Source organism: Phytophthora infestans, genomic scaffold, assembly GCF_000142945.1.
Source record: "Phytophthora infestans T30-4 supercont1.7 genomic scaffold, whole genome shotgun sequence".
Taxonomy (NCBI): Eukaryota; Oomycota; class Peronosporomycetes; order Peronosporales; family Peronosporaceae; genus Phytophthora; species Phytophthora infestans.
Genome location: NW_003303752.1, coordinates 4,239,223 through 4,259,492, shown reverse-complemented (window position 1 = coordinate 4,259,492; position 20,270 = coordinate 4,239,223). Strand labels below are relative to the sequence as shown.

Here is a 20,270-nt window from a genome sequence, read left to right as displayed (position 1 = left end):
TCTATTCGACAGGTTGATGCTGTTGACGAGTTCATCCCAAAAGGTGCGGCCCACAAGAAGCTTCTCGGCCTGCTAGAGCACCTCAAGAAACTCGATAGTGTCTGCAAGACACTCCAGCGCGAGGACACCAGCATGGCGGACGTGCGTGTTTTGTTTGACTAGGTTGTTGACGACTACCCAGTTATGGCGAGCCATCTGCGTCCGGCGGCGAAGATCGTCCATGCGCCGGCCTTTGAGGCAGCTTTGGTCAAGATTTGCAACAATGCGAAGCTCACTGCGTCTGAGTCGCGCGCAGTCCAGCGATTGGTGGAGCCAGATGCTGCAACTGGTAAGAGGAAGGAGCGCTCGACGAGCGATTACGCCAGCGCAATTCTACGAGGGGGGAAGCAGATGCGAGCGGCTGGTGCTGCGGGTGTGAGCTTTCATGAGCTGGCAAAGGTGGTGCCGCCCACCTCGACCGCAGTTGAAAGACTGTTTTCGCAGTGCAAGCTCATTCTGACGCCTCAGCGGTCATCCATGCTTTCTGCAAACTTTGAGATGTTAGCATTTCTTCGCGTGAACCGCGACATGTGGAACGCGACTTCGCTCGTCGCCAATGGGTAGGAAGACTTGGTAGTTAGAGGCCACAATATACTTATATTGGCCCCGTTATTATTATTGTACTTCATCATATTCCCGTTATTATTATGGGACTCGATGTCTTGCAGTACAATTTCGTATTATATTGTCCGAGGCCTGCTATCAGATAGCTGCGATTCGTTCAGAAGTAGAGCCTTAATCTATTAACCCTTTCTTGAAGACTTTAAGATAAACCCGGAGCAACTACAGCCGAAGAAAGTTTCTTCGGCTGTAGTTGCTCCGGGTTTATTTATATGAAGAAAGTTTTTTCGGCTGTAGTTGCTCTGGGTTTATCTTAAAGTCACGCTTCAACCAGCTTCCACAGCTTGCTCACGGACCAATCAGAGTACACCAAGTGCTCGAGACGCAAAATGCGTAGCACATCAACTATGACGGCTCCAGGGCCGCTCGGCGTCCTGCGTGGCCACGGTGCACCCGTCAACACTGTGGGCTTCCTCTCCTCATCCACCGTCGTTTCTGGTGCAGGTAATGGTGCTGTCAAAATCTGGGATCTCAAATCGCGTCGAGAGCTGGCAACGAATTTTGCGGCCCATTCGAAAGCTGGCGTGTTGCATGCTGCACTACAAGGAGTCGCTTCAGAGCACAAGCTCGCCACGCAAGGTCGCGATGGGTTTGTGAAGCTATGGGACGCACAGATCTTCGACATTGCAGCTAAGCCATTGTCCAAGCTCTACTGCGGGTCGTACTCGTTCACCAAGTTCGCTACGATGCGCTGGCTGGGCGACACCACTGAGGGCGCAAACTTAATTGTATGCCCCAGCAGCGTGGACAATAAGGTGAGCTCTTACTCATTATCCTTCGTGGTGACTCATCGCTAATGAACGTGGCGTCTTAATCGTGTTGGACATTTTGATGTGCAGCTCCTCGTCTTTGACATTCGAGAGGATACGTCCTCACCAACGATGACACTTACAGTGTCGGATGCTGCAGCTAAGAGAGGTATGTGCGTGTCACTGTCTCTCTTTCACAGTAGCGTTGCGCAAGCAGAAGATGGCGCCGGCGGCAACGTGCAGACGTACATCGCGGCCGGATTCGAAGGTGGACAACTTGCCATCTTGGATCTGCGGTCGGGCGGAAAAGTAGCTTGTGAAACCACCGTTACTCAAGGCGCGAATGCATGTACGTCTCGAGTATGACTCGCTATTGCTATACTATTAATACTAACGTTGCATTTTTCCTGGCCGATCTAGTGCTCTCTTTCGACGTCACGCGTGACGGACGGTCAGCAATCTGCGGGTCCTCGGGTGAAGAGCTGTACGCGGCAAGCTTTGACGTGGCTTCTTACACGCTCAGCTCTCGATCTTTCTTTTCCTGCACTCATGGTGGATTTAGCAGCGTGCGTATTCGCGGGGATCAGCGCATTGTGGCTACCGCCGGCTGGGACTATCGTGTCCGTTTATTCCATTTGCGAAAACTCAAGCCTCTCGCTGTGCTCAAGTATCATAGCGAGAGTGTGTTCGCTCTGGACTTCAGCGCTGACAGCGCACTGTTGACTTCTAGCTCCAAAGACCACAAGATAGCCCTCTGGTCGATATTTCCACCCTCGCCAGCCGCTGCTGCAAGTGCGTTGAGGCCATACTAACGCAAGTTTGAGGCAAAAACCAATGACATTAACTTACAAATTGGCTTACGAAGTGAACTCGACGGACTTTTTGAGATTCGCGTTGTAGTAGAGGAAGTGGTGGTAGCGGAAGTAGGTGAGCAGCTCAGCAAAGCCCACATCACGTTGCGCATGGCACTCGCGTCCTCGGTGGCCGTAGTGTTGGCACACGCGGCACTTGTGCTCACCTGTGCAGTGGTTAGCGTTGCCACACAACAGGCACGGCTTTTTGCGGTTCGGACAGTCGGAACCCCTATGAGAGCCACGTTCGATGCAGTAGCGGCAACGGTGCTGGGCCTAGAGATGAGCTTTGCTTTCAACTAAGGAGCATGCCGGTCGCTTGCACTTGTTCTGCGTATGGGCCTTGTGGGCGTGTTCAAACGCGCGATCGATAGACTTCGTGACGGGAAGCAGTGAAAAATGTTTCGGCGTTCGTCGACCAACACCCATTCCATGCTCGCGTAGGAAGATCTTGATACACGCGTCCACGTACCCCTCGGCCGTAGGAGGGAAAGCGTGCACAGTGTCCTGTGGATGCATAACGATCAGCAACTGCTGCGGGTCGAAGAGTACGCGCAGTCGAGCGGCAAAGCCGATGTCGCCTACTCGGGGAGATCCAAAGCCGACAAAGTTGATCTTGCTGGCGTCCCAGCCATTCATTCGGGCGTGATCACCCAGATACAGCATGAAGAGCTGACCCAACATGCCTCCCATACTGTAGCCAGTGACGTGCACAGGGATTCCTTGCTCCACGTACTTCAAGATAGCATCGAGCAGTCCTTCCTTGATCATATCTTGCATGTAATCGTTGATAGCGCGATGCACACGAACCACCCGAGCCTTGCTGAGCCGAACAGGGTTGATCTCTCCAGACCCAGTGCTGTCCGTGTCGCTGACTCGACGACGGCGTCGGGTATGAGTCTGTGCGTGCACTGGCACAGCCGTCGGTTGGTCCAGCACCAGTGAGTCAAAGCGTTGGATCCGAGGCTTGCGCATGAGTTTCTCCAATATGGAGATGCCTGCAGGTTCAGTGAAACCGCGATCCAATGCCACAGCCATCATGTTTTGAATACTCTGGCGAATACGCGTCTTCTCTCCGTCAGACCAAGCATGGCCGATCTTGCTCCACATGAACTTGAGAAGCTGCGAAGCAGGCTCATAGTGACCTGACACCGACGAGGTCACAAGGTTGATTGCCGATGAGAATGAAATGCCTTTCATCTCCGTCTTAAACTCTTGCAGCTCGTCTTCCGCCCAACCTGACCAGAAATCACCCCACACATCACGGATTGTTTCCGGGTTACCTGCGGGACTGAAGGCCACCACAACATCGCGTGTCGGCTCACTTGAGGAGTGCTCCACCACACCTTCCCAAACATGAGCTCGAGCGCAGTGGCTTTTGTTCTGGAAAATATTCTTGAGCTCATACACGGGAGCGATTGTATCAGGAGCTCTTCGATCGGCACGAATCTTGACACCTAGACCGAACTGGACGTTCTTGTTCCCGTCAGCATCTTCATTCACGACATCATTCTCCTTTAGCATCGAGAACTTGGCTGAAAGAAGCAACAGCTGCTTGCCACGCACCAGGATCTCCCGCTTGCGTCGAAAGCTGCGGTGCATGTCAGCTATGGCCGAAGCAAACGCATCGTTGATGTCCTCATCGTCAGGGCAGCTTACAATTGCTTCCTCCTGCTCCGTGATGAGCAGAATCTCGCGCAAGTGATGGTTGCCTGCGATCACATCGACGCCCCATTTCTCCAAGTCAGCGTGTGCATCCTCAATGTCCTCGCCACTTGCGAGCTGGTGCTTGCATGTGACCAGATAGGCCTTCGGACACCAGTCCTTGCGGATCTTGCGGATAATGTTGGGGACGCGCACAAAGTTGACGGAAAACTCGTCACTTTTCTTCTTGCCGATTTTCTTAGCGAGCTTCTTGATGTGCTTGGTTGTACCGTGCTTCGACGAGGAAGAGGAGGACGATGATGACGCCTCTGCGGAATCTGTATCATGCGCATCTTCCGTAGCTGAGGCTGAAGGGGCTACCGGTACGTAAAAGTCCATGAGCGTAGCTGCAAGCACGACAATGCCTCGGTCCTTTGCCACTTCCATGGCTTGTGCCGTAATTCGGGTGAGCATGAGATACTGCTGCACAGACGTGAAGCTCAGGTTGAGTACGCGGGTACTGCACTCCGTGTAGAGCTGCGCTATCTTCTGGAACTGCAACTGCTGCGAGAGATCCATGCCGGAGAGCACTAGCCCATTGTCTTGCATGCGGAACATGTCCATGAAGGCTCCATTCTGGATGTACCTTTGAAAGTGGCGCGTAAAAGGTCGGAGAGAATCCTCGCGATGCACGAAGATGACCGCGTAGCCCAACTGTAGCAGATACTCAGCACAAGCAGGTCCTCGCTGCTCCTGCACCTGTGGTGCCGCGTCCACGAACGTATCATTCTCTGGATCCAGCGGCACGATCGTGGCGCCCGAAGTGATGAGCGCGATACCACGGCGATTGTGAGCCAGCTGTGAGGCGACAAATTCCTCGGTCTTCTTCTGAATAGCATCCAGCTCCCAGCGTGGGTCCTCGGGCGTCTTGCTAAAAAAATTCTCCACGAACTCGCTTGAGTCCGTGGGCACCGAGCCGCTCATGCGGTGGCGCAGCGTGCCCCAAAGCGCCATGTCCTTGTGTTGTGGTAGGAACGACGGTCGGTGTGAGTGTTTGCTGTCGCTCGTGGTGGATCTTGCCGACTGGCGCTGCGTTTTGTCGTCGCTCATGCGGTCGTGCGTGTCGTCTCTGACTCTTATTCGCTTCGGTGTCTTTTGGTATCAGTTGAAATGTGAAACGGAAAAACAAACCTGTCCGGACTGAAGTGGCATGTGTGGCGCACACTGCATTACTATTATAATTGGATTTTATCGGTGCTCTTTTGAACCCATGCAAAGCAAGTCGGTTCGGATGGGACGCAGCATTGCAGTCCAACTCTCGAGATGCGGCGCCAGCGCACATGCGCAAGCTTCGACGTTCGTCAATAATGGCGACGCAGGCAGCAATCAAAGAATGCGTTCATGACAAGGACCAGCTAAGTTTTGCTACTACTTTGTAGTTTGGTAGCGGAGACAACACATAAAAGTACGTCGTAGAAGTAAATCATGCTTCCTGTTTCATGAATGGGCCGCGAAATCCAGCGCTGTCAAGCTTACGCCACAAGTTGCACTGCAACGGGTAAAACTGAGAATCGTCCCTTCTCTGCACAATTCTTCAATTTATGAGTCATCAGTTCGATCTATTCAAGATCTTCATTTATTGCGTGTCAAGGCTGCCAGATTCCAGGCGATGAAACAACATTCGCGGCAGTATTCTGCCCTCTGGCTCGTGTTCTGCTGGGTTATTTCCTCGCTACGGTTGTACGGGGCAGTCAACTGCGCGCTACCGCAGCCGCAGCTTCTGGGCATCCAAAATGCTACCGCGGTGCCGCTGCCCGTGGTCATCGAGCTGACGGCAACAACGACCTCAGATACATCCAGTCGTTTTAGCTTCGTTGCCGTACATAATGCGAGGAACATGCTGTGTAGGTAGTGGCGCTTTGCGGCCTCATATCGTGGTGGATACGGTGCTATTTTATGGTGTCATGCTGCTGGACAGGGGGCAAAAGAATCACCATCGACATCCCCGGCCGCCATCGCATCCGTAAGTAAAATAATGTGTCGCCAACGCGTCAAATATGTTAGCTAACTGTTCTCTTTATGCAAGTTACGATTATAACTACGCCGAAATCGTCGTGTTCGAGAACCGATTTTTTTGTTTTCGATGGGTATCAGCCTTTGGAGATGAATGCAAACGCAAAATTAGAGCCTCCCGCGTTGGAGTGTCCGATGATGACTGAGCCCCACCTTCTGGTATTTTGGTCTGCTATGCCCGAAGATGAAGTTTTGAGAAACCTTCAAGTGATGACCGCGCTTTCCGACATCGTTAACTATCCTGAAGCCGATTACCATGTGCGACTGCTCGAAGTTTTACGAGCGGATCTAGGTGTAGAGCGTATCGATGAGAACTGGTACCAAGAGTTTTACGGAGATACGTATTACGGTCTTTACTTCAGCACTGCGGACAAAGCTGACATGGTGCAAGTGAAAGGAGATGGATCCTTTCATGTGGCTCTTGTGGAGGATTTGTGTCCCAAATACGCATTCGATCTCAAACGTGGCATGCTATTGAATACCAACATGTTCGCTCTGAAAAATTTCCTACGCGAGCAGAGTTCACAATGGTATCAGGTGCATACAACGCAGACTCGGCAAGAGTCTGACGCCGACTACACGTTCTTGTTTGGTGAGACCGGAGAACAGATTTTTAAATCGCTACGCCTCGCAACCGAGATTGAAGACCTTCGTGTCGATAACAGCGTGTATATCTTATCGTGGAAGCGAGTCTTCTTCGCTACCGATGCGATGGAAATGCTTGGCGTTATGATGCAAAGCGAGTGGTATCGTTTCAAGCTGGACGTACCTGAAATCCATGTACGCAGTGCTGATACCGTCTCAATCACTCCTTTGGTCTAACCCCGATCTTGTTCTAGGCCGACTTAACTCCAGGTATGCTGGACCCAGATCCAGCTTCCATCAATGAAAACATTCATCGCGCAGCCTTCCTGGGGTCCAGTCGACTGCCTCTTCTGGCGCATTTGCCGACAGATTGCCGTTGGTACAAGGGAAAGTTAGAGTTGAAGCGAGTCCGAGAGTTCCACGTGCTGAAGGAAAATAGCTGGCGGCAGCAATTGCCTTCATGCAGTACAGTTGAAGATGCAGTGATAATTCTGAGCTCGCAGGACGGTGTCGAGGAGAGCTCTCTCCGGAATCACGTACGTCAGCTTCAACATCGCGTCAAACACTTCAATCATACAGTAATCGTCGTAGGCGCAAGCGTCAATGGCCCCTTCACAATATGGGACGGTAACCACCGCGCTATTGCATTGGCACTCACCCAACCGGACAGTCACATGCTGATGGTGTACATTGGTATTAGTCCCAAGTTTGCGTCGCCACACCGAGGCTCGTTTTACTGTCCTTAATATGAGCTCAGAATGTGCATACCTTTCTTGGCATTCTGAACGCAACTTTCGTGCAACCTTCACCTGGGCGGTTGCGTCTAAAAAACTTTTAGACCTCGAAAAATGGAGCACGACGGAGGCAAGAAGCCTCTGGGAGGCCTGTCGCCCCGTGGGCTGCTGAAGCGCGGGTGGAATGGAGTTACGAGTCCATTAAACGCGCTGAAGGACTCGGTAGTTGGGGCGGCAGCACTTCGCTCCGTTGCTGCGACACCTACGAACCGCATGGCGTTGCCCAGTCCTACTGAGTATCCAAGTCTTTTTGACGTGCGGGGCCCAAGTTCTACACGCTCGGCTGATGGGGCGACTGTATTCAGCCACAAACATGAGGTTGAGGCGCGTATGCCACAATCTGCGCGTGAGAGCAGCAGCGCCAGGACCGGATCTTGGGGCAGTTCCGGGCGAACAGGTTCAAGCAGTGTGGGATGGCCAGAAGAGGGAGTGGGTGATGCACAGGGGGAAGAGGAACGTGCATATCTCTCAGTGTGTCATCATAATTTGCACTCAGTGTTGACCAACCCCAAGGCCAATAATTGGGGTGGTGCGCTGCTCGACGCTTTCTATCCTTCACTAGATGTCGATATTGCGCTAGCACCGTTTCCTGGACTTGCGGACGTGTCAACTCGTGACTTTCAGTCCTACCTGCGCCAGTTTGGTACAAACGCAGCCAAGTATGAAGAGAATCACGTGAAACCGGTCAGTGAACAGCTCTCGTCGAGCAACGTACCGTCCATCTCCGTCGCTGATGGTAAAACAACTACCCATGAATTTTTTTTTCGGAGAAAACACGCCTCTCTTGTTGATGTTGCGAAGTTACGTCTAACGGATGCCACTTTTTGTGCTGCAGAGGATGTGACTAAGTGTCTGGATGTCGTGCCCAACTTATTTTTTCGACCAGACTTCGACCTGACAGATCCGAATACGTTTGATGAGGTGATGAATATGCCAAACGCTGCATCTCTCCAAGAAGAGGTGCGTTCCGCTAATTACTGTAATTGTGTGTGTTAATCCATTGGTGAGAGAGGGAAAAAACAACACGCGAAATTAATGTGTGATCAATGTATAGCTGACGACATACCTGGATCGCGTCGAGTTTACACTTCTTCGCCAAGTATCATCTCGATCAGACCGATTTTTTGAGGCGTCAGCAGACCAGGAGGTTATGAAGCAATCAATTAAAGCTGCGTGCGACCAAGTGGCGACACTAAGGTTGGTGATGCTGCAACTGGATCCTTTATTATTCTCATGCTAACATCCTACCCTATGGCTATATTCTGTATTTCTTTCAGGAAAACAATGGACCGATTACGAAACCTCCTCGCTGACAAAACGCTTGATATAGTGAGTTTGCACCGACGACAGAAGCGTATCAAGGAGCTTCATGATTTAGTGACGATGGTGGAGGAGGTCAAAAGTGCTGAGTCCGCTGTTGAGGCTTTGGTACAGTGTCAAGATTACACGAACGCCTTAAACTTGATCGAAAGCTCTCAAACAATGCTGCGGGAGCATTTGCAAGGCATTCATGGACTTAGCTCGCTGAGTGAGAAGTTTCGTGGCTATCGTGGCTTTATTAGTACGCAAATATCGCAGCGTTTTATCTCAGTTATTACATCTCCCGAGTGGACATTTCAAGACGAAGAGGAATCAGCTTACTCTGACAAAAAGAGACACAGCAGCCTCGGTGATGAAAAAGACACGGTGCAACAGGAATCGAAGCGTCTTGTGGATGTCCTATTCCGTTTGGATGCTCTAGACGATACTGTGAAGACGTATCTTGACCAGCTCAATGAAGAGATTCGCGTTGTCGTGAAAACGGTAGTGACTGAAACGATTGCAGTGTCAAGCAGCAGCAAGAATAGCGGTGGTTCTGATTTAGGAATGTCATCCGGGAGTGAATCGAAAGTTTCGGTTCAGCTGCGAGCACTGACATCGGATGAATTTCTTCAGTGTGTGCAGATGATCTTTGAGCATTTACTCATGATCTTGAAGCGAGCTGTAGTGGTGCAGGACATCCTAGTAAAGTCTATGCAGAAGAAAATTGATGAAGCTTCGGAAGAGGAGAAACGCCTGAAGACTCTTGCTATCAATGAAGCCAACAGTAATGGTACGGATAATTTAAAGACAGTAGCAGGCGAGGGATGGTCACCATCTGAAAATGCTAGTGACGAGCAGAAGAATTTGGGTGATTGGAAGAAGAAAACGCGGTGTGCTAAAGTGATTCGAGAAATCGACGAAGTTGTGCGCAAGACATGCGAATTCTCGCAGCGCAGCGTATCGAACCTGTTTGCAGTTAGAAAAGAAGTCCAGGCCACCTACACTATGCCTCAGCTGCGCAAGCTATACGACACAACTATGGATTTTGTTGTTAGTATTGAAAAGCTGACAGGCAAGACGGATTATACTCTACGCGGTGCTCTTTTCTCTCAGCTGAAGCTGTTCCTTGAGAAGTACCATCAAACTCAAGTGACAAAACTCGTGTCAACCTTGGATCACGAGCTGTGGAAGAACACGGAAATCTCCGAAACAAGGCATAAATCTTTGGACGATCTTTCGAGTGGGCGAGGTGTTGCGCTTCTTCTTTCTGAAGACCGAGAGATTGCTGGTGAAACCGCACCACCGCGCAAGATGGTGTCTATTTGCGGGAAATCGTTCCGAGTAGTATGGTCGGTCCTTCTCATGTTGGAGATCGTGATGAACTATATGTCGTGCGCCGCCAATTTCCCTGTATTAGCAACGGATGTACTCCAGCGATCGATTGAGATTTTTCGGGTTCGTTGCTTGCATTTCGATATGGCTGTCCAAGCCTTTCACAAACTGATTCTTGATTTTTGCTGTAGTTATTTAACTCACGGACGACTCAGCTGGTACTTGGCGCTGGTGCAATGCAGATTGCCCGTCTCAAGAGCATTTCTGCCCGGCACTTAGGTAAACGCTTCAACCGCTACTGTCATCAGCGATTGTCTGCTAATCGAGCTACGTGTGTGCTCTTGATCTGTATGGCTACTGCAGCTTTGGCTTCGCAGTCTTTGGAGTTGTCCATGACTCTCATTCCCCACATCAAGGCTGCCCTAGCTGCACATTTCACTGATCGCCAAAAACTCCTTTTAGACGAGTTTGACCGCGTCCTGCGAGACTATGCGGAACACAACGAGAAGATCTTTAGCAAGTTCACGAGCATCGTCGAGGATCAGATCATGAAGCGCTTTTTGGAGAATGTTGCAACGGAGGTGCGTTGGTGAATATACAGTAGGACAACCAGTATTGAGCACTAACATTCTTGCCGTGTGGCGCGTTCAGGTTGACTACGATTCTGCCAGTCTCGCCGTTCCTACAAATCCGATGCGTGGGATAACACAGAGCACTCTCAAGCTTCATGCAGTGCTACATCCCGTCCTCTCTCCGCCGCAGATGAAAGACGTGATGTCGCGTGTGTTTGACATGTTTACACAGAAGTTGCCAGAGTGCTTCAAGTTGGTGCAACCACGAACGGCAGCAGGCAAGGAGCGGTACGTGATCGCAATGGCTATCCATCCTTGCGCACTATTCTAACAAAAAACCTGTTGTTTTGACTTTAGTGTCTTGAACGACATCGAGGTGTTCGTACAGAGCTTCAAAGGGGTGACCGAGCTAACTTTTGACGGGGGCGCCCTCTTGAGTCACTTCAAAAACGCTTACGTCTCCTAGAACAATCCAGCAGAGCAATAATATCTGCATTTCTATCCTGAAAGTACAGCCATTGACTGTTTACCATTGCGCGAGCAATACTGAGCTGCAAGGCTTACCCGAAAACTCATACTTGACAGGGACATATTTGCAAGGACCCGCGCGTGGCAGGAAAATATTTGTTACTGACTGCTTGTGAAGCCTAGCTTGATCCGTTGGTCGTGTCGACGGCCATCATGAGCGTGATGGTGTCGCCCTTGAGCAGAATGCGCCCCAAAGGCGTGCGTTTAAGGTTCTTCACATCCAGCTCCTCCGCATCGTCTAGCACCAGGTTCATGTACTCATCGAAGCCCATGATGCGACCCTCGATCCGCGTGTTTACCTGCTCGTAAAGCCACACCTGGATGCGAGATTTCTGCGTAGACAGCCAAAAGAGCTTCATTAGACGACAACTCCGCAACAAAAATACAAATCAAGCCAGATGCGTACATTCTGCAGGAATCTGAACATCAGATTAATGGGCTGGGTCATCAACTTTTGCACTTTGGCACTCATGGTGGCTTTGGAACTGAGTGAACACAGGGTCTGTTTCTGTCTGAAGCAGCAGCAATACAGACAAAACGTTATGTCAACCGAACAGTATCATTATTCGCCTCCATGCAGTCATGTCAAAGGCCACATGAAGCAAGGAAAGACACGCATGCATACCTAGCGTCGATATTAGCTTTCCCCCGCAAAAAGTGCTGGTTGAGATCCCAATGTATTTTAGCCAATGCATTTATAGTATCGATTTTATTGGACGAAAATAAGTGAATTGACTTCAACATGTAAGTAAAAATGGCACCGGCCAGGTTTGGAACTTGACTAAAGAGCAATGACGCAGTCTCGCTCGCATCCGGTCCCTACTGATATCCACAGACAATTACCTGGTCAATATCAGAATGGCGTTGATTCGTCGCGTAAGAAAACTCTTTTCGTGTAGATCTTGGGGTGTTTATTTACTAACTGTAAGTGTGTGATCGAAACCAAAGACCAAGATGAAATACCAAACTACGACTACTTCTTTGCCGAAGATGACGGGTTCCTTGATGCTGTAACTGCTGCACTAGATCAACTAGCCGCAGATTGTAAGACTGCTCTGCGATGGTCTCACGACGACGCTGACGCGGACGCAGCAATCCTAGCTGCAGAACAGAGCTTCTGCACCATTGCAGCAATATGCAAGGAGGCTGGTCTCACAGTCGCTAGTGATGCTGTTTGTAGCCACCATGACCTCAATGCAAGAGACCACAATTTCAGCACGCCCTATGCTCTTGCGAAGTCACACTTACCAGCTGATACAAGCGATGAATATCCATCCTCGTGTAGCAACACGCCGGATAGCGATAAAGTGTGCCAACAGGATGATGTTGCCTCCAAGTATCCTCCACCTTTGCCTATTAAAGTGAACTTTTTAAGCCAAGCCATTTCAAGATCCACCCAGGAAATCGTGGAGGTGGAGCTTACGGATCTCTTGACTCAGTCACACGAAGAAGTTTCGAGTCTCCAGCGTATATTTGAAGCTCGAATGGCTGAAGCCGAGCAAACACGCGAGGATTACGAGCACAGGCATGCCAGCGAAATGCAGGCTTTGCAGGAAGAACTGGCGAGCTCGCGCTGTACAATGGACCGCATCAAACATGAACTCCTAGATAGCACCTCGCGCAAGCTGGAAGACATGCACTCAGCCATCTCGACATCGCAGAAAGTGATCGAAGCGGGAATGAAAGACCAGACGCGATATTGGAAATCCATTTGCGAAGAGCTCGTCTTGGAGAGGCGAGAAATGGCTCAAAAGTTTGCGGAGGAGCGAGGGCTATACACAGCTCTCAAAACATACCTCGCTGGTCACGACGAAACTAGCACAAGGACGCTGTCTCACAGCCGTGCACGGATACGAAGGACACAAGAGACTGCTAGCAAAGTGCGCGTGTGCACCTCGTCACCTTCAGCAGCACCGACATTTACGTCTGGAAACAATGAATCAAACGGTGAATCTGCTACCTGCGCATCCACGTGCAGCACGCCAACAGACCCTCCCTCCAGACTGGTAGTGGTTCCTAATGCAGACATCGCTAACAATCCAGCTAGTGCCGAGGCTTCTCCAACGCAAAGCAATTGCAGTAGCAGCAGCAGCAAGTCGACATTTCGAAGGTACTACCTCGCTCAAAAGCGCGAAAACCGCGTGGTGCTTCAATAGTATAAATGCAATTATGAATGAATCCTAGCGACAGCTCATTAGCTATGTCCACACCTTGCCTCTCACACGATGACCAGCAGTTGGGCCTCACGACGGTGTCAACGTCAGCGCCGCACGTGCACTTCAAGTTGGTTTTATTCAGTTATCTGTTTAAAACACCTCGTCACTTCGTCCGATCATTTGGCAACTTGCCCCACATCGTGCTCAAGTTCTAGCCTTTTCAGATCATGCGTGTCCATACGTCGTTGCGCCCGCTAGCGACCCACGCACGGACACTAAGTTCCGCTGCGGGCGGGCAGCAACCTGGCTGGTTCAACCGCATGCTGCTCACTAATGAATACAATCTACCGCGCCTACCCGTGCCGCAACTTGAGGAAACGGTGCAGCGTTACCTGGATAGTGTGCGGTCATTGGTGAGTGGCAAGGAATGGAAGACGCATGCCGAGCTAGCCAAGGCTTTCAAGGACGCTGAGGGTCGTCAGCTGCAGGAAATTCTGCTCAAGCGTGAGCTCAAGCAGGCCATGGGACGCGCCTACCCGTTCAGCTACATCGAGGAGGACTGGGACAAAATGTACCTAGGAGGCCGCTACCAAAGTCCTGTCAACGTCAACCCGTCGTACGGTCTGCTGGATGAGACTGATGGTAATCTCGAAGGCATGGTGCCTCGCAGTGCCGCCTTTGTGCGATCCATGATTAAATGGTGGACCAAGGTCAAGAACAGCGAGCTGGAGCAAGACAAAAACCAGTGCATGGCTGGCTTCGCGCGTCAGTACGGCACAGCCAAGGTGCCCAAGAAGAACATTGACGAGCTGACCTCACACCCACGTGCTACGCACATCGTGGTCATGACTGACAACAAGTACTTTAAGCTGGACGTGCTCAGCCCCGACGGCAAACAGCTGCTATCTCAGAGGCAGCTCGAGGCGCAATTGGACGCGATCTTGAACTCATCGTCCAAGGGCGACCACGACGACTTGGATCTGTCCACACTCACAGCTGAGGAGCGCGATACGTGGGCACAGATTCGTGACGATCTGGCTGCACACCACCCCGTGAATGCTGAGACACTGCAGGTGATCGACTCGGCGCTATTCATGCTCGTACTGGAGGATCGCAACCCTTCCGACATGAAGCAGCGTATGGAGCTGTCGTTGCATGGCCAGGGATCACACCGCTGGTTTGACAAGCTACAGGTGATGGTTCAACCGGATGGCCACTTGACTGTCAATTTCGAACACTCGTTCTCGGACGGTACGGTCTGGAACCGCTGGCTGCACGAGTGTTGGCATGATATGCGTGGCTCTGACTCTGGATTCGCCCCCCTCGAGGAGCTGCCGGAATACACTGGTGCTACTAAGCCTGACAAGCTCAGCTGGAAGCTGTCGAACAATCTGGTGGAAGATATCAAGAAGGCCGAGAGTCACTTTGCTGACTTTTCTGGTAACCTGAACTCAGAGTATTTGGTGTACAAGAACTTCGCGAAGAATAACTGCAAGCAGTGGAAGCTCAGCCCGGATGGTATCGCGCAAATGGCTCTTCAACTAGCGTTTTACCGAGCCCACGGCAAGATCGCACCTACGTACGAGTCGTGCTCGACGCGCAATTTCCACCATGGACGCACCGAGACAATTCGCTCTGCAACTCCTGCTGCTGAAGCCTTCGTCAAGGGTGTGGAGAATGGCGTTGCTGTGGATACTCAGCGTGAACTGCTGGTGACGGCCGTTAACCGTCACGTCGAGATGGCCAAGACGGCGCAAAAGGGTTTGGGTGTGGACCGCCACTTGACTTCGTTAAATTCGATCGCCAACCAGAATGGGATTTCCAGCGATTTCCTGGCGAGCCCCGTGCGAGCGGAAAGCACGAACTTCCTCATCTCGTCGAGTAATGTGACTACACCGTTCCTGCAGTACTTCTCATTCGGTGCTGTCGTACCTCATGGGTACGGCGTGGGCTACCTGCTCCATAGTAAGAGCATCAACGTCAGTCTTACGAACTACAAGGACAGCGGTGTATCGGATGGAAAGAAGTTCAAAAAGGCCCTGGAAACCTCGTTTGACACCATCAAGGCTCTTGCGGACAGCCCCGCCCCGTGAAGACATGTTGACAAAATGAGCGCTCCATTAGTTGACAAGACGTTGATGCCAATCATGTCACCGTTTGAGGCTCTTAGTTCGATGATTCTGATGATTCGAACGAATGGTGAACAGTGTTCTTAAGCCGCAGCCGCTTACCGGTAATAGTGAAGGAATCTCAAGGCTGTTTTCCCAATGAACGACATTTGCGAGTGCTACCGCATTGACCATTGAAGTATAGTGGATGGTAAATCCTTTTCATTCAGGTTGTACGGGTGATCAGCGTCTAAAGCTACGCCCTTGGTATACGGTAAATACTACAGCAACGGAGAACCGAAGTCAAAGCAGGATTGAAAACGCCTAGACAACGCAGTAGCGTGATTGTAAAAGTTGTTTTCTCGACTGGCCGGCCCGTCAAGCACACTCCCACAAATGGGCTAGCGTGACCGCGACGAACGCTAACGCTAGCGCTAACTCCGATGGCTGCAAGGACACGGCGGGGGCTGTCGGACATGTAGAGGAGAAGGACGATACGCCCGTCATAGCACACAGGGGCTACACACGGGGCAGTAACAAGCTGAGGAGCCATTTGAAAGCACTTGACACGCACCGATTCCGCAATCTGTACGAGTTGTGCACGAATCCTCAACGGCTCCACACCAGTCTCCGGTGTAACCTGGAACACAGTCGCAGTTGCCTCTCGACCTATACATCAGCAAGAACGGATCGGGTCCCTGGAGCAGTTCTGGCCCAGTTCTTATCGGCTACGAGAACTTCGAGGTGCAGGGCCGCCAGTATGAGTTCCAGACCACGGTTCTTCCTCATGGTTTTGGTGAGTTCGCCAAGTTAGACAATGCGCTGTCGATATTGTTGTACGTTAACAACCCGGAGTCCCGCGCGGCGTCCGGCTTTGACAACAATAGCGCATGGCAGCCTTTCAAAGAAGGCGGTGCGTACTTTGCTACAAACCGCGACCTAGTCGCGATGCAGCAGTACGCCCAGCACGTTGTGAGTGCCATGAAGGCACAAGGCGCAACGTTCCTTTCGGGCGCTTCGGACCCGAACGGTGTGGCCAATTGGGTATCGGCTAACCGCGGAATGGCGGCGCAGCATTTTGGTGGAAGCTGCTACGCATCAAGCGACGCGTCTGCGGGATCGAGGCGCTGCGCTGACAACAAGTTGCGTGTGCTGGGCACGAGCAACATTTTTGTTGCGGATGCCAGTGCTATGCGCGACGGCACCGTGAACCCGTACGGCTTCATCATGTACACCGGCCGTGAGGCTGCCGGTCAGGCTGCCAGCTACATTTCCACTGGTGGAGCCGGTAGTGCATTGGCAATTCAGAAAGCAGCTCAGGGTGCCACATGACGTAGTAGCTGCTGGTGTCTTCGTCGTTGCTGCAGTCGTAGGAGGTAGGGATGTTCTTCTCGCGGTGTGGACCGCAGTTTTTGTGGTCGTCTCGGAAATTAAGCAGCTGATATACCATTTATTTTGCGGTGTATTTTGCAGGGAGTTGTAAGCGGGGAAAATGACACCGGGTGAGTGGATACACTAAAGTTGTGACAGAAAGTGTGTTTTGATCACAGACGAAGATGGTGAACACAACACTCACATACTGTCGCAACTTGGCATTCAGCAAATCCCGTTGTTTGCGAGAGAGACGCGCTCAAACATGGCGCCGCGATACGTAAAGCACGAGAAGCGCATGAAAGAAGCACGCACTACGAAGACCGGGTATTTCAAGGCCAAGTCACGCAAGAAGTTTCGTATGGCACGGCGTGCCCCAGTTTCAGACTCGAAACGTACATATCGCGGTACAATGCAAGCCACTCCGCTCAGTCAATACTGTGCGGTGACTGCTACTGGGCCCTCTCGATTACAAGGATAGGGAAAACGGTGAAAGAGAGGGGCATGGAAGCAAACGTCGGCCATTTAGCTGATTGGTGGATCTCACTGAAGATAAGGAGACATGCGTTCTCAGTAAAGTAGCCACCAGACAGCTAAACCAGACGTGATTTACCTGGATGGAACCTGCGAAACGACGACCAGCACAGCCAAGGTAGTGGTGGACTCCAGTTCAGCCCGGCTGTCCAACATGACAGTGACAACAATATTTTGATTGAGTTGCCCACACCAGATATAATCTGTCTGCTTGACAGCAGTGATGAGGAACAGGTTGAGACGGCTACCAGCAACAAATCTGTAGCCTGGCCTGATGATGTTATCCAGATAGATCACACGGAGAACCCCGACGATTTAATTGTTCCTGACCTAGGCCCGGAAGATTGGTGTGGCTGTAAAAATGTTTGTGATCCCGAGAGCTGTCCCAATGCTCTAAGCAGCATTTTTTGCGCCTCAAATAACTGTCAAAACGGCGTGCACTGCGGAAACCGGCTGCAGCAGCTAGACTGCCTGCAACTAGCTGAAGGGTCAATCGATTTTTCTTTTTACGACGCAGTGGATTAGTGAGGGAACAATTGTAGCAGAGTACGCTGGTGTCATATAAGGCAGTGACTTACAATAAGAACATTGCTTGAAAAAATATATTGGTGCTTGCTTCTATACTGTTGAATTTGTTGAAAATGATGTGAAAACGGGTGTAGCTCAGTTGAAGCGACTGAGGGACAATAATGAAAATTCCGGGTTTGCCACGAGTTCAGTAGTTGGGATTAATAGTAGCGAAAGTGAATAAAACTTTGTTGGGACCGTATTACGACTGAGGAACGTTATTACAGACCTGAAAGCTAAGTAACTCTACATGTGCGCTTGTTGTGACCCCTTTGATGGCAAATTCCGCATCGATTCATAGAACTTGATCCCTCCTCGCCCACGCTTCGGATTATTTTCGTCTTGGGCCGCCCCACGCGCTTGACGTACACTGCTGGTAACCAAGATGCATCACTAAACACCTCAGACTCGATGGGAATGCTTACGGATTTGTGTCCAAAAGTTTGCAATCGATTGGACACACATTCTGACATTTGTTCCCTAAATTCCTCACTTACTGACACGGATTTCACTTGGTACACCTACCGGCGATACCGACCCCACTTTGCTCACGTTTTGGCACACCTTTAACTTTCTGTCACAACTTTAGTGTATCCACTCACATTTTGTCATTTTCCCGTTGTACGTCCAGAATTGTTGCGGTCCATACTAAAACTTCTATATCATTTTAGTATAAGCTTGACAGCCTCTGCTGAGTATTATGCTTAGTACTAATATTTATAATGTAGTATTTCCTGAATTCAAGTAGACCTCGGCTTTCGCCATCTCCCTCGCCATTCGCCATCACCCTCCGAGAGGGGGAAATGCAGTCAATTGGCATCTTTTCACGATGTCGGACTCGGTAACGCTGCCTCCTAACGCCTCGCTACTAAGGCCCACATCCGCTGAGGAATTGGTTCCTTATGGGAGTTGGCTCATCCCAAAGCATTTGGAAGGAAGGCTGTACAGCCCACAACGCCAAAATCCCTTCACTCGCGAGCGATGGAGGCCGCTGCGGCTGGTAAGCAAAACCTCTGTTCCCCAAAGGGTCCACAAGCTGGGACTGAAAGATGCCATCAACGTGCTTTGCGTAGTTTGTCGGAAACTGATACTTTGCAGTGAGGAGGAGCGGCTAAGAGCCGAAGGTCGCCGGGCGAATCCTATTCCCAAGATGAAGATTGACGCACACCGCCGGACGCATGAGGCGATTACGCCTACGCCTACGGCTACGGCTAAGGGGACCCGCTACGACGCGTTCTTAGACGCAGTGGAGGAACAAAAAAAGACGAAGAGAGGCTCAGTGCGATTTGACGACAATGTCACTATGAGTGACGGAATTCCTATCGCTAAAGACGACAACGTCACTGTGAGTGACGCAATGGCCGTTCCAGCTTCGATCAGTACCCCTGGTTCAGTCGTACTGTCCGAAGCTACCAAGTCGAAGAAGAGGAAGAGAAAAAACTAAAAGAACAAGAAAAATCTACAACAAGTGTAGTCCATTTTTATAATTGAGCTGGTGTAGTGTCTTGAGCGAGGCTCTTGAAGAAAAACCGAAACAGGGGGCATCAAACTTAAACTTTTAAAAAAATCTATATAATTGTGCAGCTCCAGCAGAAAAACTTATCTGTTTCTTAACAAAAACCATCTCGGGCGAGTTGGGCGACGGGTTGGCCATCTCACTGTCGAGCACCTGTCGGTACGAACTTATGTTGAAGCAGTCCACGAAGTTGGTCGGGCTCGCAGTGTTGCCTACTCCGGCGCCAATACACTCGTCATCGGAGTCATCGTCGCTCTCTTGATTCTTGCTGCACGTTTCTTGGAGCTCCTTTGATGCTCTCGAAGTAGTCGACCAGGTTGCGGCAGTTCAGTTCTTGCCCAGGTTCATCGCCACGTTTAAGTAGCAGCAGACTTCGCGTACATAGAGAAGAGTGCTTAGAGGGCAATAATGCGAGATGCCATAGCGCAGGGATCTGACTGGTGCTTGGTCGGACGACGGTGAGCGCGGTGCCGCAGATGTGATCCTGCCAGATAGAACACTTCGGACGACGGCTGGTGGATGGTACAGATAATGGTACGGCCCGAGTCAGCCACCTTGCGAACACCGTCCACGATCAACTTAGCCGAACGCGTCCAGGCCACTCGTCGGCTCATCCAGGGAAATCACACTGGGATGTGCAGTCAGCTCCACGCCAATCGTTAGACGCTTCATCTGCTCCACTGGGCTGCCACGGATGATCTGGTCGACGATGTCTTCCATACCAAGCAACTCAATACATTCATTCACCGAGTCGTACTTCTTGGCGTCCGGCATCGACGCGTCCTGACGCAGGAACGAGCTGAACGTCAACGCTTCACAATAAGTAGTAACGTACGGCGAATCCACGCGTGGTAGCCGAACGGGCCATTGCCTCGGCCAGCGCCTGCTTCATCTGTGAGGAGGGCAACATGCTGCTATCTGGAATCTA

The 20,270-nt window shown here is 51.0% G+C and overlaps 9 protein-coding genes across 9 annotated transcripts; 7 read left to right on the top strand and 2 right to left on the bottom strand.

The window, feature by feature from the left end:
* Window positions 1-930: 930 nt before the first annotated feature.
* On the top strand, window positions 931-2,221 carry PITG_05670 (cleavage induced conserved hypothetical protein; the record flags this gene model as incomplete). The annotated part of the gene is made up of 3 exons (XM_002999244.1): window positions 931-1,415; window positions 1,500-1,758; window positions 1,830-2,221. The coding sequence occupies 3 exons, from the start codon at window positions 1,008-1,010 to the stop codon at window positions 2,219-2,221; spliced, it is 1,059 nt and encodes a 352-aa protein (XP_002999290.1).
* A 315-nt stretch (window positions 2,222-2,536) lies between these two features.
* Window positions 2,537-5,037, bottom strand: PITG_05669 (uncharacterized protein; the record flags this gene model as incomplete). Its single annotated transcript, XM_002999243.1, has 1 exon — window positions 2,537-5,037. One exon carries the CDS (start codon window positions 5,012-5,014, stop codon window positions 2,537-2,539), a length of 2,478 nt encoding a protein of 825 aa, XP_002999289.1.
* Window positions 5,038-5,537: 500 nt separating this feature from the next.
* On the top strand, window positions 5,538-7,308 carry PITG_05668 (uncharacterized protein; the record flags this gene model as incomplete). The annotated part of the gene is made up of 5 exons (XM_002999242.1): window positions 5,538-5,812; window positions 5,893-5,927; window positions 5,991-6,569; window positions 6,624-6,757; window positions 6,817-7,308. The coding sequence occupies 3 exons, from the start codon at window positions 6,152-6,154 to the stop codon at window positions 7,306-7,308; spliced, it is 1,044 nt and encodes a 347-aa protein (XP_002999288.1).
* A 102-nt stretch (window positions 7,309-7,410) lies between these two features.
* Window positions 7,411-11,028, top strand: PITG_05667 (vacuolar protein sorting-associated protein, putative; the record flags this gene model as incomplete). The annotated part of the gene is made up of 8 exons (XM_002999241.1): window positions 7,411-8,092; window positions 8,192-8,316; window positions 8,411-8,553; window positions 8,634-10,113; window positions 10,182-10,269; window positions 10,354-10,571; window positions 10,642-10,850; window positions 10,920-11,028. 8 exons carry the CDS (start codon window positions 7,411-7,413, stop codon window positions 11,026-11,028), a joined length of 3,054 nt encoding a protein of 1,017 aa, XP_002999287.1.
* A 181-nt stretch (window positions 11,029-11,209) lies between these two features.
* PITG_05666 (small nuclear ribonucleoprotein E) lies at window positions 11,210-11,449 on the bottom strand (the record flags this gene model as incomplete). Its single annotated transcript, XM_002999240.1, has 1 exon — window positions 11,210-11,449. The coding sequence occupies one exon, from the start codon at window positions 11,447-11,449 to the stop codon at window positions 11,210-11,212; it is 240 nt and encodes a 79-aa protein (XP_002999286.1).
* Window positions 11,450-12,353: 904 nt separating this feature from the next.
* PITG_05665 (uncharacterized protein) lies at window positions 12,354-13,246 on the top strand (the record flags this gene model as incomplete). The annotated part of the gene is made up of 2 exons (XM_002999239.1): window positions 12,354-12,369; window positions 12,471-13,246. The coding sequence occupies 2 exons, from the start codon at window positions 12,354-12,356 to the stop codon at window positions 13,244-13,246; spliced, it is 792 nt and encodes a 263-aa protein (XP_002999285.1).
* A 215-nt stretch (window positions 13,247-13,461) lies between these two features.
* On the top strand, window positions 13,462-15,553 carry PITG_05664 (choline/Carnitine O-acyltransferase, putative; the record flags this gene model as incomplete). The annotated part of the gene is made up of 1 exon (XM_002999238.1): window positions 13,462-15,553. The coding sequence occupies one exon, from the start codon at window positions 13,474-13,476 to the stop codon at window positions 15,337-15,339; it is 1,866 nt and encodes a 621-aa protein (XP_002999284.1).
* A 782-nt stretch (window positions 15,554-16,335) lies between these two features.
* PITG_05663 (uncharacterized protein) lies at window positions 16,336-16,691 on the top strand (the record flags this gene model as incomplete). Its single annotated transcript, XM_002999237.1, has 2 exons — window positions 16,336-16,606; window positions 16,663-16,691. 2 exons carry the CDS (start codon window positions 16,336-16,338, stop codon window positions 16,689-16,691), a joined length of 300 nt encoding a protein of 99 aa, XP_002999283.1.
* A 279-nt stretch (window positions 16,692-16,970) lies between these two features.
* PITG_05662 (uncharacterized protein) lies at window positions 16,971-17,501 on the top strand (the record flags this gene model as incomplete). Its single annotated transcript, XM_002999236.1, has 1 exon — window positions 16,971-17,501. The coding sequence occupies one exon, from the start codon at window positions 16,991-16,993 to the stop codon at window positions 17,204-17,206; it is 216 nt and encodes a 71-aa protein (XP_002999282.1).
* Between the last annotated feature and the right edge of the window lie 2,769 nt (window positions 17,502-20,270).